The 16,207-nt window shown below is 62.5% G+C and overlaps 3 protein-coding genes across 3 annotated transcripts; all 3 read left to right on the top strand.

Annotated features, from left to right (window-relative positions):
- The first annotated feature begins 191 nt into the window (after window positions 1-191).
- Window positions 192-1,943, top strand: LOC115602119 (uroplakin-3b-like). Its single transcript, XM_030472906.1, has 5 exons — window positions 192-419; window positions 492-702; window positions 1,205-1,281; window positions 1,422-1,542; window positions 1,772-1,943. Exons 1-5 carry the CDS (start codon window positions 215-217, stop codon window positions 1,941-1,943), a joined length of 786 nt encoding a protein of 261 aa, XP_030328766.1. The 5' UTR covers window positions 192-214.
- A 307-nt stretch (window positions 1,944-2,250) lies between these two features.
- On the top strand, window positions 2,251-4,055 carry LOC115602002 (uroplakin-3b-like protein 1). The gene is made up of 6 exons (XM_030472668.1): window positions 2,251-2,333; window positions 2,739-2,885; window positions 2,975-3,206; window positions 3,296-3,372; window positions 3,591-3,720; window positions 3,812-4,055. The coding sequence occupies exons 1-6, from the start codon at window positions 2,288-2,290 to the stop codon at window positions 3,915-3,917; spliced, it is 738 nt and encodes a 245-aa protein (XP_030328528.1). The 5' UTR covers window positions 2,251-2,287; the 3' UTR covers window positions 3,918-4,055.
- A 1,966-nt stretch (window positions 4,056-6,021) lies between these two features.
- Window positions 6,022-16,154, top strand: LOC115602092 (ras GTPase-activating protein 4-like). Its single transcript, XM_030472870.1, is given in 21 exon segments — window positions 6,022-6,138; window positions 9,550-9,606; window positions 10,042-10,155; window positions 10,480-10,541; window positions 10,647-10,773; window positions 11,212-11,293; window positions 11,414-11,545; window positions 11,669-11,760; window positions 12,535-12,658; window positions 12,765-12,918; window positions 13,277-13,341; window positions 13,550-13,662; window positions 13,748-13,934; window positions 14,512-14,649; window positions 14,751-14,908; window positions 14,910-15,063; window positions 15,139-15,276; window positions 15,356-15,491; window positions 15,571-15,691; window positions 15,774-15,832; window positions 15,950-16,154. Coding segments are annotated over 21 exon segments (2,400 nt in total). The 5' UTR covers window positions 6,022-6,073; the 3' UTR covers window positions 16,072-16,154.
- Window positions 16,155-16,207: the final 53 nt, after the last annotated feature.

Below are 16,207 nucleotides of genomic sequence, written 5' to 3'. Positions count from 1 at the left end.
TCATCCCCTCAGCACTGGGACAGGGTGAGCGGAGCCGGCACCACGCCATGGAGCTGCTGCGGGTGCTGCTGGCGCTGGCTGGGACGGGCACAGCCATGGGCCTGGGTGACTGCTGCGGGGACGGGGGGCTCGGAGGGGCTGCAAGGGTCCCCTATGGGTCTTTGTGCCAGGGAGGGGGTTACGGGCTGGGCATGGCTGGGGGGTCCCCACATTGATGCTCATGGGGATGCGGGATGGGGTCAGCACTTGCTCACTGCCCGCTCCCCCAGCCCTGCTGCCCTACGTGCCCCATGTACCCACCACGGCACTGCCGGGGAAGCTCACGGCCACCACCTTCGCTCTGGAGAGACCCTGCTGCATCTTCGACCATCAGGCCAACGCTTCCGATGCCGTTTGGCTGGTGGTGGCGTTTGCCAACGGTGAGTCCCACTGCTCCGGCACATGCTCCCCATGGGGATACTGAGACCTTCACCCCGATGTGTGCTGTGTAGCCTCGGACACCTTCAGGAACCCCCCGTCCCGGGCTGACGTGCCCCTGTACGAGCGGCTGCCCACGGCGCACTCCTACATGACGCTGGAGACGCCGGTCCATGCGTTCGCCTGCTCAGCACCGAGCCCGGCCCTGCTGCGCGTTGGGGGGGACACGGCATGCAGGGGACAGGAGCCCTGCAATGGGCCCCTGCCCTCCCCAGGGCCATACAGGTGAGGCGGCAGGATGGGACCCCCAAATCCCACCCCGGGTAATTCCCCATCCAGGGTGAATGAGAACAATTGGGGCTGTTCAGCCTGGAGAGGAGAAGCTGTGCGGAGGCCTCAGAGCAGCTTCCAGTGTCTGAAGGGGGCTACAAGGATGCTGGGGAGGGACCTTCATCAAGGACTGTAGTGATAGGACAAGGGGTGATGGGTTCAAACTGAAACAAGGGAAGTTCAGGTTAGATAAAAGGAAGTTCTTCCCTGTGAGGGTGCTGAGGCGCTGGCACAGGGTGCCCAGAGAAGCTGTGGCTGCCCCATCCCTGGCAGTGTTCAAGGCCAGGTTGGACACAGGGGCTTGGAGCAACCTGCTCTAGTGGAAGGTGTCCCTGCCCATGGCAGGGGGTTGGAGCTGGATGAGCTTTAAGATCCCTTCCAACCCAAACCATCCTGTGACTCCACGATTCTATGTGCGCATCCCACCCCTGGTGCCACTGCCCTTCCCATCCCACAGGGTGAAGTTCCTGGTGATGGGCTGCCACGGCCCCAAAGCAGAGACGAGATGGTCCGACCTCATCCTTCTTCGGAGAGGTACCGGTGGCACTGTTGCACCCCCACCCTTTCCTGGTCGTGGTGCTGGCACAGCATCAGCTCTGTGCCATCACCCCAAAACCCCTTCCCACCGTGCCATCCCCATGTCCCCTGTTACCCCTCATCCCATTTCCTTCCAGCCAGCAGCCCGAGCACCATCGACCCTGTGCCTGCACACCGCAGCAGCACCGTGGTGGTCATCACCTCCATCCTTGCCAGCTTGGGGGCCGTGCTGGCCGCCACGGTGCTCGGTGCCATGGGGTACGGGTCTGCATGGGGATGTGTCCATGTGGGGACCCCAGGAGCACACCCCCTCCTTGGCCCCATCAGCAGAGAGAAGGGTTTAACCTTTAAAAAGCCTTTATTTACTTAAACTGGGGGGTTGCCATAGTTTGGGGAGGAGAAAAGGCCCCTTGGTGATGGTTGGAGTCGGGGGACCAGCACAGCCCCCTGGGCTGTACTTGACACCTCTCCTCCTCTCCCCCTGCAGCGCCAAGGCATGGGGGTCCCTGTGCAGCCAGGATTCAGGGACCAGCACCCACAGATCCTACAGGACCCACCATATCCCCCCAGCGCTGTCCCGGCCCCCGGGTTGCCGGTGCAGCCCCCCGGGGCTGGGCTGCTTTGCCCCCCAGCCTCCTGCTCCGTGTCCTGCCGAGTAAACTCTCACTTCGCATCCACAACTGCCTCCTCCTTTGTGGCCAAGGGATGATGCTTTGGGGTACCGGGTCCCCCCAAAACCCATCCGGGGCCGGGGCTTGGTGGCACTTGGTGTTTGGGGGGTGGCTGTGTGTCACTTGTGCCATGAGCGCGGCAGTTCTCAGCGCGCCCCGCCGGCGGGCGCTCACATCCAGCCGATGCTCCCTGGGGAAACGGGCTGGACCAGTTTGCCACGGGGCTGTGGCCAGCGCTGGAATGTGGGTGGTTGGCGGCCGCAGGCGGGTCTGGTGGGGACACGGAGCCCATCCGCCCGCATTGCCGCCCTCGGCACCCAGGAGCCCGCACAATGCTCCCGCTGCTCCTCCTGCTCCTGGCGACCGCCCGCGGCCAGGGTGAGTCCGACAGCGCCGATGGGATGGGGTGCGATGGGGTAGGACGGGATGGGATAGGATGGGATGGGGGTCCTCATTGTCTCCTGCTTGCGGGGGTCCCCTGCGCACAGGCACCAGCCCCCCCTCCGGACCTGGAGGTGCAGGGCAGCTGATGCCGCCCCTATTCTGGGTGCCACCTCCAGCGTCCCTGGTGTCACCTGGGGTCTGCCCAGTGTGGGGTCCTCTGGGGGGGGGGGTGTGTCTTTGCTCCCTCTTTTCCTGTGTCTGAGCCCAAAATCAGGGGTGGGAGAGGAGGGGGGACGCAGCCGGGCTCACAGGGGCAGCTCCCTCTGTCCCTGGGCCCCGGTGAGGGGCTGCGCTGGGGATCCGCACCCTGCGCTGCACCCGCCTTGTCTCCTCCCGCAGACCCGATGCGGTACACACCGACCCTGTCCAGCCTGTCCCTGGGGGGGCTGACGACCACCTCCACCTTCGTGCTGGACCAGCCCCGCTGCGTCTTCCCCGACACGCTGGGTGATGCCGTCATCTGGCTGGTGGTGGCCGTCCCGCAGGGTATGTGAGGTGCTGGGGGGCCCTGGGGGTGTGCGCAGGGCTGCCCGTGCACCCCGCGGTCCCTCCTCACCCCATCCCCATCCCTGCAGGCGTATACAGCTTCAACAGCACCCTGGAGCCGGGGTCCCCCGGCAGGGCGTACCAGCTCTTCCCGGACAGCACCTCTGCCTACATGACCCTCAACACCACCCTCCTCAACTACCCCTGCCCCAAAACTGATGGGGAGATCACGGTGCTGCGCGTCGGCAGCGAGACCAGCTGCCAAAGGGATAACACCAGGCCCACTTGCAATGGCCCCCTGCCCGGCCCCGGGCCGTACCGGTATACCCATACCCATATGTACATGGGGACACCTCCCCGGGGCTGCTGGCAGCCCCCCGGATCGCATCCAACCTCCCATCCCATCCCAGGGTGAAGTTCGTCGCCTGGAATGACTCCGGCCCTGTGGCCGAGACAAGCTGGTCAGAGCGCATCACCCTGAAGACAGGTACCAGCGGGCTCGTCCTGCCCCTCGCACCCATCCTGCATCCCTCCTGTTGAGGGGTGCGGGGTGGTCCGGGGGGGGCTGGATGCTGAGCACCAGCATCTTGGGGTGCAGCTCTCCTGCACGATGGCACCGTGCGAGGGCACATTGTGTTTGCACGGTGCAATTGCACACTGGCTGCCCACAAACACACCAGGGTGCGTGTCCCGCTCCCCCCGCAGCCGCACCATGGAACAACATCCCAACGTCGGACCGCGGGCACAGCGCTGCCATGATCGCCCTCACCTCCATCCTCACCATCCTCTTCGCCACCCTGCTGGCCGGCCTGGTGGCCATGCTGGTGTGCTGGGGGTGAGTGTCACCCCTATGTCCCACCAGGAGCCATGATGGGTACTGGCATGTCACAGGGTGACACCGGTACCCCCTTTTCCCCCCTCCCCAGCTCGGATGCCTGTGGCGGCAGCAGCACCTTCAGCAAGCCGGAGGCAGTGACGGTGCAGCGGTACAACACACACCACGTCTACGACCAAGCTCCGGCCCGGCTCTGAGCCCCCGGCGCGGCCCCACGCTCCTCCCCGCGCATTGCACCGCCGGTGCCGGTGGCACGATGCCCACCGCCGCTGGGGCACGGCCGGAGCTGAGCTGGAGCGCGACATTAAAGGCCTTTCCGCATGCTTTGTGCCCAACCTCTGCCTCCTGTGTGTGGTTCCTCCCGCCCCGGAACGGCACCCACAGAACCTCACTGCCCCCCGCAGCCTCATCCCAGTGTCCCCCTTCAGGGCCCTGAGCCCCATCCCTGGGTGCGGGACGGCTGCCCCCAGGGCAGGATGTGCCCGGCGATGCTCTGGAGTGGAAGAAGCATTTTCACACCCAGCTTGGGTATGTGGTGTCACCTGCATCCGCTTTGGATGGGGCAATTCCCCTGGGGTGTGAGGCAGAGAGGGGATCCTGACCCCCAATAGCCCCGGCGCTGCGGTGAGGAGCACCGAAATGCTCCAGTGGGTATAGGGGGTGTTTCTTCCCATTCCCCTTCACCCCACAGCGATTTCTCCCTGCCCCAAACCCAGAAGAGGGTCTCATTCACCCAGAGGCGACCCAATCCTTCCTGGGTGCTGCTGATGTTCCCCTGCCAGCCACGAGATGGCAAGAGGGGACCGGCAGAGGGGCCTGATCCTGCACCGGGGGGGATGTCTAATCCTGTACCTGGGAGCTGTGGGGTCCTGGTCCTGTACCTGGCGCTGTGGGAGCCTGATCCAGCATTCCTGATCCTGCACCGGGCTCTGGGACCCTGATGCTGCAGCTTGGGCAGGATGAGACCCTCTAGTGTTGAGGACAAGCAGGGCAGAGAACCGTATCCCGCTTTAAGTGGGCTCAGGGCGGGTGTGCATATACATATACACATCACATACATATACGTATACACATCACATACATATATTAACACCCCCGTGTTTTCCCCGTAGGCGCTGAGCAAAGGTCAGCACCGCATTTACACCGGCTCCATGGTCACGGCGCCCTTACGGAGCGTGCTGCCGCTGCCTGGGAGGGGTGTTAGCAACCTGCCCCCCCCCGCTGCGCTGCCAGCAGCCGCCTCCATAGAGCCCAGCCAAGCAAAGTCACCAAAGCCGGGATTAACTCCTGCGGAGACCAGCCCCGGCTCAGCCAAGGGGATGGTGTTACGGGCAAACAGGGTCCCCTCCATCCTACCCCGTACCCCGACCTGAAACACCCGTTTCACCGATGTCAAGCAGCCTGGGTTGGGGGGGTTGTCCCATGTCCATGGACGCTGCTGGAGGTGGGACATGTGGCCCTGAGCGTGTGCAGGGCTGGAGCTGGCACACGGGGAGGTGTGAGCGATGGTGGCAGGGGGCCGCGCCTTGTCCCCTGTCCCCTGTGCGGGGGAAGCAGAGGGGCAGCGCCGCAGGACGGGGCAGCGTGTCCCCATAGCGTCCCCATAGTGTCCCCATAGCGTCCCCATAGTGTCCCCATAGCATCCCCGTGCTGTCCCTGCAGTGTCCAGGCACAAATGCCAAAGACCAGCGGTGTCTGCCAGCACGGCGCTGAGCCCCAGCGCTGGGTGCCGGGGCAGGACTTGTAGGTGGGGCTCCTCGTCCCCCCTCCTCTATTGACGGCCCCAGGACCCCCGAAATGCCACCAGCCCCTCCGGGAGTGCTGCAGCCGGGGGGGGATGAACTGATTAAATAAATAGAAATGGTAAAAAAGCAAGAAAAAGCCAGAAAAACGTGGGTTTGGGGAACGGGGCAGCGGGGAGCGGCCGGTGCTGAGCTGGGAGCTGCAGCCCCCCGCATTCCTTGGGGTGCGGGGGGCAGCAGGGACCCAATGTGGGGCCGGTCCTTAACTGCCGGCTCACGCAGGGCTCCGGGCTGAGCCCCCCGGGGCTGCACCGGCCGGTGCCCGGGGGCTGAGCGGGACCGAGGGGGTCCGGGGGGGACCCCGGCAGCGTGCGGGGACCCGTGCCCGGGGGACCCGCTAAGCCCCGCCCACAACACACAATCCCCGCCCACAATCCCCGGTCAGGTCCAATCGTGGCGGGGAAAAATCACCAAGCCCCGCCCTATTGTCCCGCCCCGCGCTCTGATTGGCGGCCTGTGGCGCCGGCCCGCACATGGGCGCGGGGCTGGGGTAGCCGCGGGTTCGAGGCTGCGCTCGGCTCCGTTCCACTGCGCTCCGCTGCCCGCCCGCCATGGCCCGGCGCAGCGCGCTCTCCATCCGCATCGTGGAGGGCAAGAACCTGCCCGCCAAGGACATGTGAGTGCACCCGGGGCGGCCGGGAGGGGTTTTGGGGGGGGAGCATGCCCGGGAGGGAGCCCTCCTGCCCCGGGAGTGCTGTGGGGTGTCCCCGCAACAGGTCCCTGTGCATTGGGAACAACCCCAGGGTGGCTTCGGGGTGTCCCCCAGCAGTGCATGTACTCTGGGGGTTGTCCTCAGGGTGGCCTTGCGATGTCCCCCGCATCGGGGTTTCCCCCTCAGGGTGGCTTTGGGGTGTCCCCCCTGCTTTGGAGGCTCCTTCAGAATGGCTTGGGGTCCCCACAGCAGTGACTGTGCTTTGGGGGTTCTCCTCAGGGTGGCTCTGGTGTGTGTTTCCCAGCAGTGCGTGCACTTTGGGGGTTCCCCCCAGGGTGGCTTTGGTGTGTGTCCCCCAGCAGTGTGTGTACTTTGGGGGTTCTCATCAGGTTGGCTTTGGGGTTGCCTTGCATTGGGGGTTCCCCATAGGATAGCTTTAAATGCCCCCAGCAGTGCTTTGAGGCCCCTCGGGAGTGCTGTGATGTCCCCCCTGATTTGGGGATACCCTCTGGGGTGGCTTCGAGGTTCCCTCCCAGGAGCCTCATGGTGTCCCAAGCAGTGCTTTAGGATACCTCAAGCAGTGCTGCCTCTTCGGGGGGCTCCCCCTGTGCTGCCATGGGGCAGGGCTGTCCCCACCACGCACCCCCCTACCTGCAGCTGGCCCTGGAGCTGGGTCCTTTGCAGGGATCCCCGGTACAGCCGCCCCCCAAAAGGAGCTGGGAGGACCCTGGCTCCATTCCCCTCTCTGGCTGAAGCATGGCTGGGGTCCGGGGGGATCTGCTGGCAGCCCCTTGGGTCCAGCTTTCCCTCCACGTATCCCAGCATTATCCTCATCACTCTGACCCTTATGGGGTGGGATGTGGGGACAGTGTTGGGGCGGGATTGAGGGGCAGATCAGGGTGTCCCCCTGCCACCAAGGCAGCAGGAGGCTGTTGAGGAGCACTCCGCAGCCGGGCAGGGTCAGGGCTCCCGGAAAAGCAGCAAAAATCCCTGCAGCCGTCATGGAAAAAGAGGATAAACAAGGAAAGAAACATGACTTTTTTTTTTTCTTTCTTTCTTTTTTTAAATCCCGTGTGTCAGAGCCTGGTTTTTAAATCCCTTTGGCATAACTCCCTGCGGGCACGCTCTGCTTTATAGGAGGTTATGGATTTTAGGAGCCTGTCGCAGAAAGCCGCTGTGCCAGAACGCCTTGAACGGAGCTTTCCGGACCGGTGGCTTTGGGACGTGGCTTTGGGCAGGGAGAGGGAAACCCGAGCGCCGGATCCGGGCGGGATCACCCGCTGCCAACTGACCTTGGCCGCGTCTGGCCGCCGTCCCCCTCCCCTGCGGTGAGAGCCGGTTCCTCGGCTCTGTCCTGGCACCGCCTTTGGGATCACCGCTGCTCTCCCAGGGGAATCCCTCTGCGGGGTGGCAGCAGCAGCCCCGGTGTGTTTGCAGGTCGGAAGGGTCATGGGGGACCCCGAACCCTTGTGGGACCCCCCCCCAGCTCCTGCAGGATTCAGCACAGGGAATCGCAGGAGTCGGGTGATGTTGCTGCGGTTTGTGCCTGTCCCTGCTCCAAGGAGCTGTGCCACCACCAGCAGCCCTGTGATTCCGGTGGGGTTCAATGCCAAGCCCCCCACTGGCTGTGCCCATGGGTCTCCCACCTCCTCCTGGTACCGAAGAGCTGCTGGTTGGTTTTGCCTTCCAAGCCAGCGCCTGCCCCGTGCTGAGCTTGGCACCGTGCAGCCATGAAACCATGAAACTGCCCATAAAGAGGCAGGAAACCGGCTGCTGCTGCTGCCAAACTCCACTGCCAGAATCTGGGCAGGCAGGAAGAGCTGCAGCAGCTCCAGCTCAGCCCTGGCTGGGTTCTGGCCCTGTGTCCCCGCCATGATGCAGTGGGAGCATGAGCCCCCTCCCAGCTGAGCGCTGTAAGATCCTCCCCTGCTTCTTCATTGCAGGAAAGCAAGGAAAATAACCTGATTTGATTGTATTTTATTGCCTCCCATTCCCAAGGGCCAGACAAAGCGGCACCACTGTCTACACCAATGGATATTCAATCACAGATTCAATTCTCAGCCCCCAGCTCTGGGGTGGGTGGCAGCGGGGATCTCACACGTTTATCCCCCTTCCCCCTATGTGCTATGAAGCTTTAAACTTCAATCTTCATTTCCTCTTTTTAAAGCCCAACCTTCCCCTTTTCACATGGCTCATGGCACCCCCATCCAGGGGACATGGAGCAGCCCATGTGCTGGAACATCCCCGTGCTGGGGACAAGGCTTTCCCGCTGTCAGCATCAAGCAGCTCCCATCTGAAGCCTGCCCTGCGTTGCTGGGCACCGCTCGGGCAGGCAGATGTTCCCTTTCTGCCTGCGTGCTCCCTGCCCGCCCCATGGTTTGCATAAGGCAGGAAATGTCAGCGACAGGCTCGAGTTAATGACGCCTCATCCACTGCTCTCATTAAAAACCTCTCCAGAGGGTGGCTGGAGCACAGAGCTGCTCTTGGCAACCTGCCTGCATCATGCGTGGACTAAGATAATGGAGGTGCCTGGAGATGGGGATGCTGGTGTGGTACCCAGGATGCACAGCACGGAGAACCCCCCTGCACCCATGTTTGGGAGGGCAGAGAGCACCCCAAATCCTTTCAATACCCCAAATCCCTTTAATCCCCCGCCCAGCAATTGGCTCTCAGCCTCCCTAATTTTGGGATCGGGACATCACTTGTGCTTGGGGTCCCTGCCTGCAGCCGCATCACCTCGTTTCTGATGAACTGGGGCAATAAGCTGTAAAACAGTGATTTCTCTTTGAGCCACAGCGCTCGGGAGCGATGATTCATGTTGTCCCCAGGGAGGAAGCAGGGTCAGAGCATCACGGCGGCTGCCAACAGCACACGCTGCCTGCCCTTCGCACCCTCTGCATCGCTGGGGTGTCCCTGGGGATGTCGCCATCCCTACGGAGGTGTCAGGGCTCCGGGTGTACCCTGGGGCTGCCGTGGCCTCGCTCCAAGTGCGATGGGGCTGTGGGTGCCTGGAGCTGCTTCGGGGAAAGGGTGGGTTTGTTTGTTCTTGGCCTTCCTATCTGGAAGAGGAAAGCCTCTGCTGGCTGCCAGCAGGATGTGGCAGCCGGACACGCTCAGGGATGTGTTTCTATGGGCTATGAGCAAAGCGGGGTCAGCACGTGCTGCAGCTCTGGCCAAATCCACCTGCTGAAGCCTTTGGCTTTGGGGGAGCTTCTGTACCCCAGCACCCCATAATCCCTGCAAACCTCCTCTGCGGGGTGGTTTGCCGGGGCTGAAGGCTTTGGTTGCCCATCACCATGCGAACCCCATGGGATTGGGGTATGGGGCCAAGGCCATGGCTGGTGGCCCTGACAGAGCCATGCCCTGTCCTTCCAGCACGGGGAGCAGCGACCCGTATTGCATCGTGAAGATCGACGATGAGGCCATCATCAGGTGAGTGGCTCCATGGCCCTGGCTGGTCCCCACATGGGCTGGCACACCCGGCTGCTGTGGGTTCGTCCATCCACCCTGCTGTGGGCCTATTATTATTATTGTTGTTGTTATTGTTATTATTTTATTATCATCATCATTAATTTTTTACTATTATCATATTACTACTATTATTACATTATTCTTATTATTATTACTATTATTACTAATTATTACTATTTCCTAATTTGGGCTGTGCTGCTCCTCCAGACACAGCTCACAGCCACCCCCATGTCTTGCCAGCCCAGAGCTACAGGACAGTGACAGGGACCCACCCCCTGCCCCATCTGAGGGTTCAGATCTGTGGGTGCTGCCCCCAGCCGTGTGTCACCAAGAGCTGGGGAGCGCCCCAGTGAGGGACCCCCATCCCCTCCATCACCAGTGCTATCTGCCCCATAGGACTGCCACAGTGTGGAAGACGCTGTCCCCGTTCTGGGGGGAGGAATACGAGGTGCACCTCCAGCCCACCTTTCACAGCATCTCCATCTACGTCATGGATGAGGATGCGCTCAGGTATGGGCAGGTTGGCTGTGGGATATTGGTGGCTTTGGCTGCCTGCATGCTCAACCCCATTGTAGACACCAGAGAATCCACACCCGGCCGTGCTGGCTTGGGCTTTGGGACACGAAAGGGTAAAGTTGTTTTCCAGCTGGCAGCAAAGGGTGGCTGAGGTGCCCCATGGGGACGGACACACTGTGGTGGCCCCAGCCCAGGACACCTGTCTGCCTTTCCCCCCCCAAAACACACATCAGGGGCTGTCCTGCTGGGGCTTGGAGAAGCAGGCAGGCTCCATTCCTCATCCCACACCGTGTCCTGCTCCCGGCTTTTGTTTTCCAGCCGCGATGACGTTATTGGGAAGGTCTGCATCACCCGGGACACGCTGGCGGAGCACCCCAAGGGTAAGGTGATGGGTGATCAGTAGGGACCCATCTCCCACCCCTGTGATGAGCTGAACCCGAGGGTCCCCTCAATGATCCCTCTTGAGGGTCCCCCTTTCCCCACAGGATACAGCGGCTGGATGAGCCTCAGCGAGGTGGACCCCGACGAGGAGGTGCAGGGAGAGATCCACCTGCGGGTGGAGGTGGTGGGGAGCCAGGGCCGGCGGCTGCGCTGCGCTGTGCTGGAGGCCAGGTGAGGAGGGGGCACGGGGAGAGGGTCTGTGTGTGCAGCTGGGATGTGTCTGTGACTCAGTTTCCCCACTGGAAATCAGGGTGTTCTCAGTTACCTGCCCTTGGGTGCAGAGCACCTGCCACCCAGAGTGGGATGCTGGGTTAAGGTCCACCTCATCTGCTGGTCTTTCTGGTGTGCATCTCAAGATAGAATCACAGAATGGTTTGGGCTGGAAAGGACCTCATCCAGTTCCAACCCCCTGCCACGGGCAGGGACACCTTCCACTAGAGCAGGTTGCTCCAAGCCCCTGTGTCCAACCTGGCCTTGAACACTGCCAGGGATGGGGCATTCACCACTTCTTTGGGCAACCCCTTCCAGTGCCTCATGATGCTGGGGAACTGAGGAGGGCAGTGGGTGCCCATAGTGAAGTCGCTGGTAAATTCCCCCTCTTCTCGGCAGGGATTTAGCCAGGAAGGACCGGAATGGTGCTTCCGACCCCTTTGTCCGCTTGCGCTACAACGGGAAGACACAGGAGAGCACGGTGAGTACAACTTCAGCTGGTGAAACCATCCCGCTGGGAAGCCCCGGCGTTCCCAGCTGAGTGTTCCCAGAGGGTTGTTGGATGCAGACGGAGATGGGGATGAAGCCATTGCCATTGCAGGTGGTGAAGAAGTCCTGCTACCCGCGCTGGAACGAGACCTTCGAGTTCGAGCTGGCTGAGCCCGCCGGGGAGAAGCTGTGCGTGGAGGTGTGGGACTGGGACCTTGTGGGCAAGAACGACTTCCTGGGCAAGGTGAGCCCCGAACCCATCCCTGCTGCCCATCGCCCTGCCCACCCAGCCCCACAGGACAGTGACTGGGACCCTTCCCCTGCCCCATCTGCGGGTTCAGATCTGTGGGTGCTGCCTCCCCTGCAGGTGGTGTTCGGGGTGCAGGGGCTGGTGGAGGCCGGGCAGGATGAGGGCTGGTTCAGGCTGCAGCCGGACGCGTCCAGGGCGAGGGAGGACGGGTGAGTCTTGGCACAGGGGTGTTGGGGTGGTGCTGGGGAGGGGGTTGTTCTGGGCCACAGCATCCCTTTGGAGGGGCAGCGCCTGGATATGCTGTTGTCTGGGAGCAGGGTAAGTGCAGGGTGGCCCCACGTGCCTGCCCAGGTTTTGCTGGGCTGTTGGGCCACGTCCTGCTTGGTGAAGTACTTCTGCCTGCCTACCCACCTACCTGCCTGCCTACCCACCTACCCACCTATCTATCTACCCACCTCTCTATCTATCTACGCACCCATCTATCTATCTACCCACCCATCTATCTACCCACCTCTCTATCTATTTTCCTACCCATCTATCTATCTACCCACCCATCTATCTACCCATCTCTCTATCTATTTTCCTATCTATCTATCTATCTACGTACCCACCTACCCACCTATGTATCTACCAACCCACCCATGTATCTACCCACCTCTCTATCTACCCACCTCTCTATCTATCTACGCACCCATCTATCTACCCACGCATCTACCCACCCACCTACCCACCCACCTCTCTGTCTATTTTCCTACCTGTCTATCTGCCCACCTATCCATTTATCTATCTACCTACACACCCATCTATCTACCCACCTACCCACCTCTCTATCTATCTTACCCACCCATCTATGCATCTACCAACCCACCCATGTGTCTACCTACCTTTCTATCTATCTATCTACCTACCCATCTATCTACCCACCCACCCACCTATCTACCTACCTACCTGCCTATCCCTCCCTCCACCCCGTGCTCCTGCAGGCGCCGAGGCAGCCTGGGCTCGCTGCAGCTGCAGGTGAGGCTGCGGGACGAGACGGTGCTGCCCTCGCACTGCTACCAGCCGCTGGTCCAGCTCCTGTGCCAGGAGGTGCAGTCGGGGCGGCAGGTGAGGGTCCATGCAGAGCCCTGCCAGGGCACCCACCATCCTCCGGCTCTCTCTTGGGGCATGAGTCTGCCTCAGCCCATCGCATCGTGGTGCCTGTTCCCACCAGGATGGCCAAGTGCATCTGGTCACCCTCTTGGATGAAACCACCACGGCCGAGTGCCAGCAGGAGGTCGCCATCAGCTTGGTCAAACTCTTCCTGGGCCAAGGGCTGGTCAAGGAGTTCCTGGACCTGCTCTTCGAGTTGGAGCTGGCCAAGCCCTGTAAGGCTGGAGCGGGAAGTGGATCTGGAGGCTTCCAACCATCTCATGGGGCTGCAAAACCTCCAGGACCTTGTGTGGTGATTTTCTGGGGGTAATGGTTGAGGTTCAGCCAGCATGCTGCGCTCTGGGTGGGCATCTCTTGGGTTCATCCCAAGCAACTCCTGGGTTCATCCCAAGCAACTCCTGGGCTCAGGATGGTGGAGAAGCAAGTGGTTTGAGGTTAGGGAATCCCCATAGCTCCCACAGAAATGGCCGGAGGTGGAGGGTGCAGCTCCTGTAAATACCCCCCATGACTGCAGCTGCCATGTGGGTGACCTGTGGCCATCCCCCAGGCCACAGACCCTCTCCTGTTTTGCAGGCGAGCCCAACACTTTGTTCCGGAGCAACTCCCTCGCCTCCAAGTCGATGGAGTCCTTCCTCAAGGTGCCACAGTGCCTGAAACCTGGCTCTGGGCTGTCCCCACTGGGGCCAGTTCCCAGTTCTACTGGGAGGGCTGGTGGGGCTGTGTCTGTTCTTCGGGGTGGAGGTTGGAGATCATCCCCTGGGTGACCTTTACTGGGGACTCTGGAGGTGTTGGTGCCAAACCTGTGTCCGTGCCCCACATCAGCATCCCTACATGGTCCCTCTGCAGGTGACGGGGCTGCCGTACCTGCACGCTGTCCTGGGCCCCACCATCAACCGCGTGTTCGAGGAGAAGAAGCACGTGGAGCTGGACCCCGGCAAGGTGGAGACCAAAGACGTCGGGTAAGGGGCGCATGGGGTGGTGGAGCAGGGGGTACCCTGGCCATGGGGTGCCCTGGCCATGGGGTGATAATGATGGTTCCCGCAGGTGCTCGGGGCTGCACCGGGTGCAGACAGAGGGTGAAGTGATCGAGCAGGGCCGCCAGCACCTCCAGTCCTACCTGGGCGACGTGCTGGATGCCATCGTGAGGTCGGCTCCGATGTGTCCCCTCGTTATCCGTGCTGTGTTCCAGCTGCTCTTCCAGCGCGTCGGGGAGCGCTTCCCACAGCACCAGGTTGGGCTCCGGCAGCGGATGGGCTGGATTTGAACAGGGACATCCCCAGGGGCACTGGGGGCAGTCCCCAGCTCTGGTTGATGGGGTCCCTGTTGGGCATGGGGCAGCCCCGCAGGGATGAGGTGCAAGGGGGACAGTGGGGCTGTGCTGCACCCAAATAACAAGTATCTGAAGGGCGGCTACAAGGGTGCTGGAGAGGGGCTCTTCATCAGGGACTGTAGCGATAGGACAAGGGGTGATGGGTTCAAATTTAAACGGGGGGGTTAGGCTGGATCTAAGGCAGAAGTTCTTCCCTGTGAGGGTGCTGAGGCGCTGGCACAGGGTGCCCAGAGAAGCTGTGGCTGCCCCATCCCTGGCAGTGTTCAAGGCCAGGTTGGACACAGGGGCTTGGAGCAACCTGCTCTAGTGGAAGGTGTCCCTGCCCGTGGTAGGGGTTGGAACTGGATGAGCTTTAAGGTCCCTTCCAACACAAACCATTCCATGACCCTGTGTCCCTCACTCAATGATCCATGTGGTGCCTGGGGCTGTCCTGTGTTGGGACAGACCTTCACGTCTCTCTCCACCTTATTGGCCACAGCACGTCAAGTTCGTGGCCGTCACCAGCTTCCTTTGCCTCCGTTTCTTCTCACCGGCCATCATGACCCCAAAGCTCTTCCACCTGCGGGACACACACGCTGATGCTCGCACCAGCCGCACGCTGCTGCTGCTGGCCAAGGTGGGATGGGGGGACACTGAGGCGGGTGGTGCCGTCACCCTGCTTCCCATTGGGAAGGGCTGTGTCTGCCGCTGGTGACACTGCATCCCGGGGGTCTCCAGGCCATCCAGATGGTGGGCAACATGGAGCCGGCGGCCGGGCGGGCCAAGGAGCCGTGGCTCGCCCCGCTGCTGCCCACCCTGCAGCAGGGCATCATCCGGCTGAAGGACTTCATCACCCGGCTGGTGGAGATGGAGGAGGAGGAGGAAGGTGAGGGGCAGCCGCTGCCCCCCCCCCAGCGCGGTGCTGAAGGAGGGGCTGCTCTTCGTCCACAAGACGCAGGGCAAGGGGCCGCTGCTCAGTGCTGCGTCCAAGAAGCTCCACTTCTGCCTCACCGGGGAGAGCCTCAGCTTCAGCAAGAGCCCTGGCGCAGAGGTAGGGGCGTGCTGGGGGGCAGTGGGGGGGCAGCGGGGCGGCACTGACCCCCCGTGTGTGTTTCCCCTCCATCAGCAGAGCGGTGCCATCGCCCTGCGTGACATCCTTGCGGCCGAGAAGGTGGAGGAGAAGAGCTTTGGGAGCTCTCATGTCATGCAGGTGGTTTACATGGATGCAGGCGGCCAGCAGGAGACAGCTTACCTGCAGTGCAAGGTGGGATGGGGATGAGGGGGCACATGAGGGGTGTCCCAGCCTCGGACACCCCCTTTTCACCCCCAGCATCCCCCTGCAGTGTGTGAACGAGCTGAACCAGTGGCTGTCAGCCCTGCGCAAGGTGTGCGGCAACAACCCCCGTGTGCTCCGCGCCTACCACCCCGGCGTCTTCCGCGGGGACAAGTGGAGCTGTTGCCATCAGAGGGACAGGACGGGTACAAGGAGGAGGGGACCCGGGACCCCCGCGGTGGTGCTGGTGGGGTCCCCCCGTCCCCTGACGCTGCTGCCCCGCAGGGCCGGGCTGTGACCGGACCCGGCACGGAGTCACCCTGCAGGACTGGAGCGACCCCATGGACCCCGCGGTGGAAGCACAGCGCCTCTTCCGTCACCTCCAGGGGCTGCGGGACACCCTCAGGTGAGCCTCAACCCCGGGGGGACCCCCCCCGAGCACCCCATCTAATGCCAAGGTTCCATCCTTCTCCTCCCTGTCTCCCTAGGGAAAAGTACTGGGAGCTGCTGGAGCGGGGGAACACCCAAAACGGTCCTCAGGGAGAAGGTAGGGTGATGTTGGGAATGCTGTGGGTGGGATGTTGACCCTGGGGCTCAAGGGGCTGTGGTGTTGTGGGGTGCCCCCCTTGGGGGGGGTGCAGGCTCTCACTGTGCTTCCCTGCAGGTGCCCCCCTGCCTGAGGGGCTGCGCCGGCTCTTCGGGGTGCTGGGGGAGCTGGAGAGCTGCCACCGGCAGGCACAGCCCCCGGCCCCCCCGGCGCCCGCCCTGCTGCAGCTGCAGACATGAGGGACCCCCCTCCGTGTCCCCGCTGCGGGGTCCCCGTGCCTCGGGGACCACGGCGGTGGCAATAAAGCACTTTGTAGCCGGCAGCCCTGTCCTGTCTGTCTGTGGTGGATGGGGAGGGGGGGCTCGGCAGGAGGGG

Source organism: Strigops habroptila, assembly GCF_004027225.2.
Source record: "Strigops habroptila isolate Jane chromosome 13 unlocalized genomic scaffold, bStrHab1.2.pri S16, whole genome shotgun sequence".
NCBI classification, from domain to species: domain Eukaryota; kingdom Metazoa; phylum Chordata; class Aves; order Psittaciformes; family Psittacidae; genus Strigops; species Strigops habroptila.
This window is presented reverse-complemented; position numbering and strand designations above follow the sequence as displayed.

Bases quoted from the DNA above. Each gene is read 5' to 3' on its own strand.
- LOC115602119 (XM_030472906.1), top strand. From the start codon at position 215: ATGCTCATGGGGATGCGGGATGGGGTCAGCACTTGCTCACTGCCCGCT. The intron at 1,282-1,421 runs GTACCGGTGGCA...ATTTCCTTCCAG, and splicing joins CCTCATCCTTCTTCGGAGAG to CCAGCAGCCCGAGCACCATC. The intron at 1,543-1,771 runs GTACGGGTCTGC...CTCCCCCTGCAG, and splicing joins ACGGTGCTCGGTGCCATGGG to CGCCAAGGCATGGGGGTCCC.
- LOC115602002 (XM_030472668.1), top strand. From the start codon at position 2,288: ATGCTCCCGCTGCTCCTCCTGCTCCTGGCGACCGCCCGCGGCCAGG. The intron at 2,886-2,974 runs GTATGTGAGGTG...CCATCCCTGCAG, and splicing joins GGTGGTGGCCGTCCCGCAGG to GCGTATACAGCTTCAACAGC. The intron at 3,373-3,590 runs GTACCAGCGGGC...CTCCCCCCGCAG, and splicing joins GCGCATCACCCTGAAGACAG to CCGCACCATGGAACAACATC.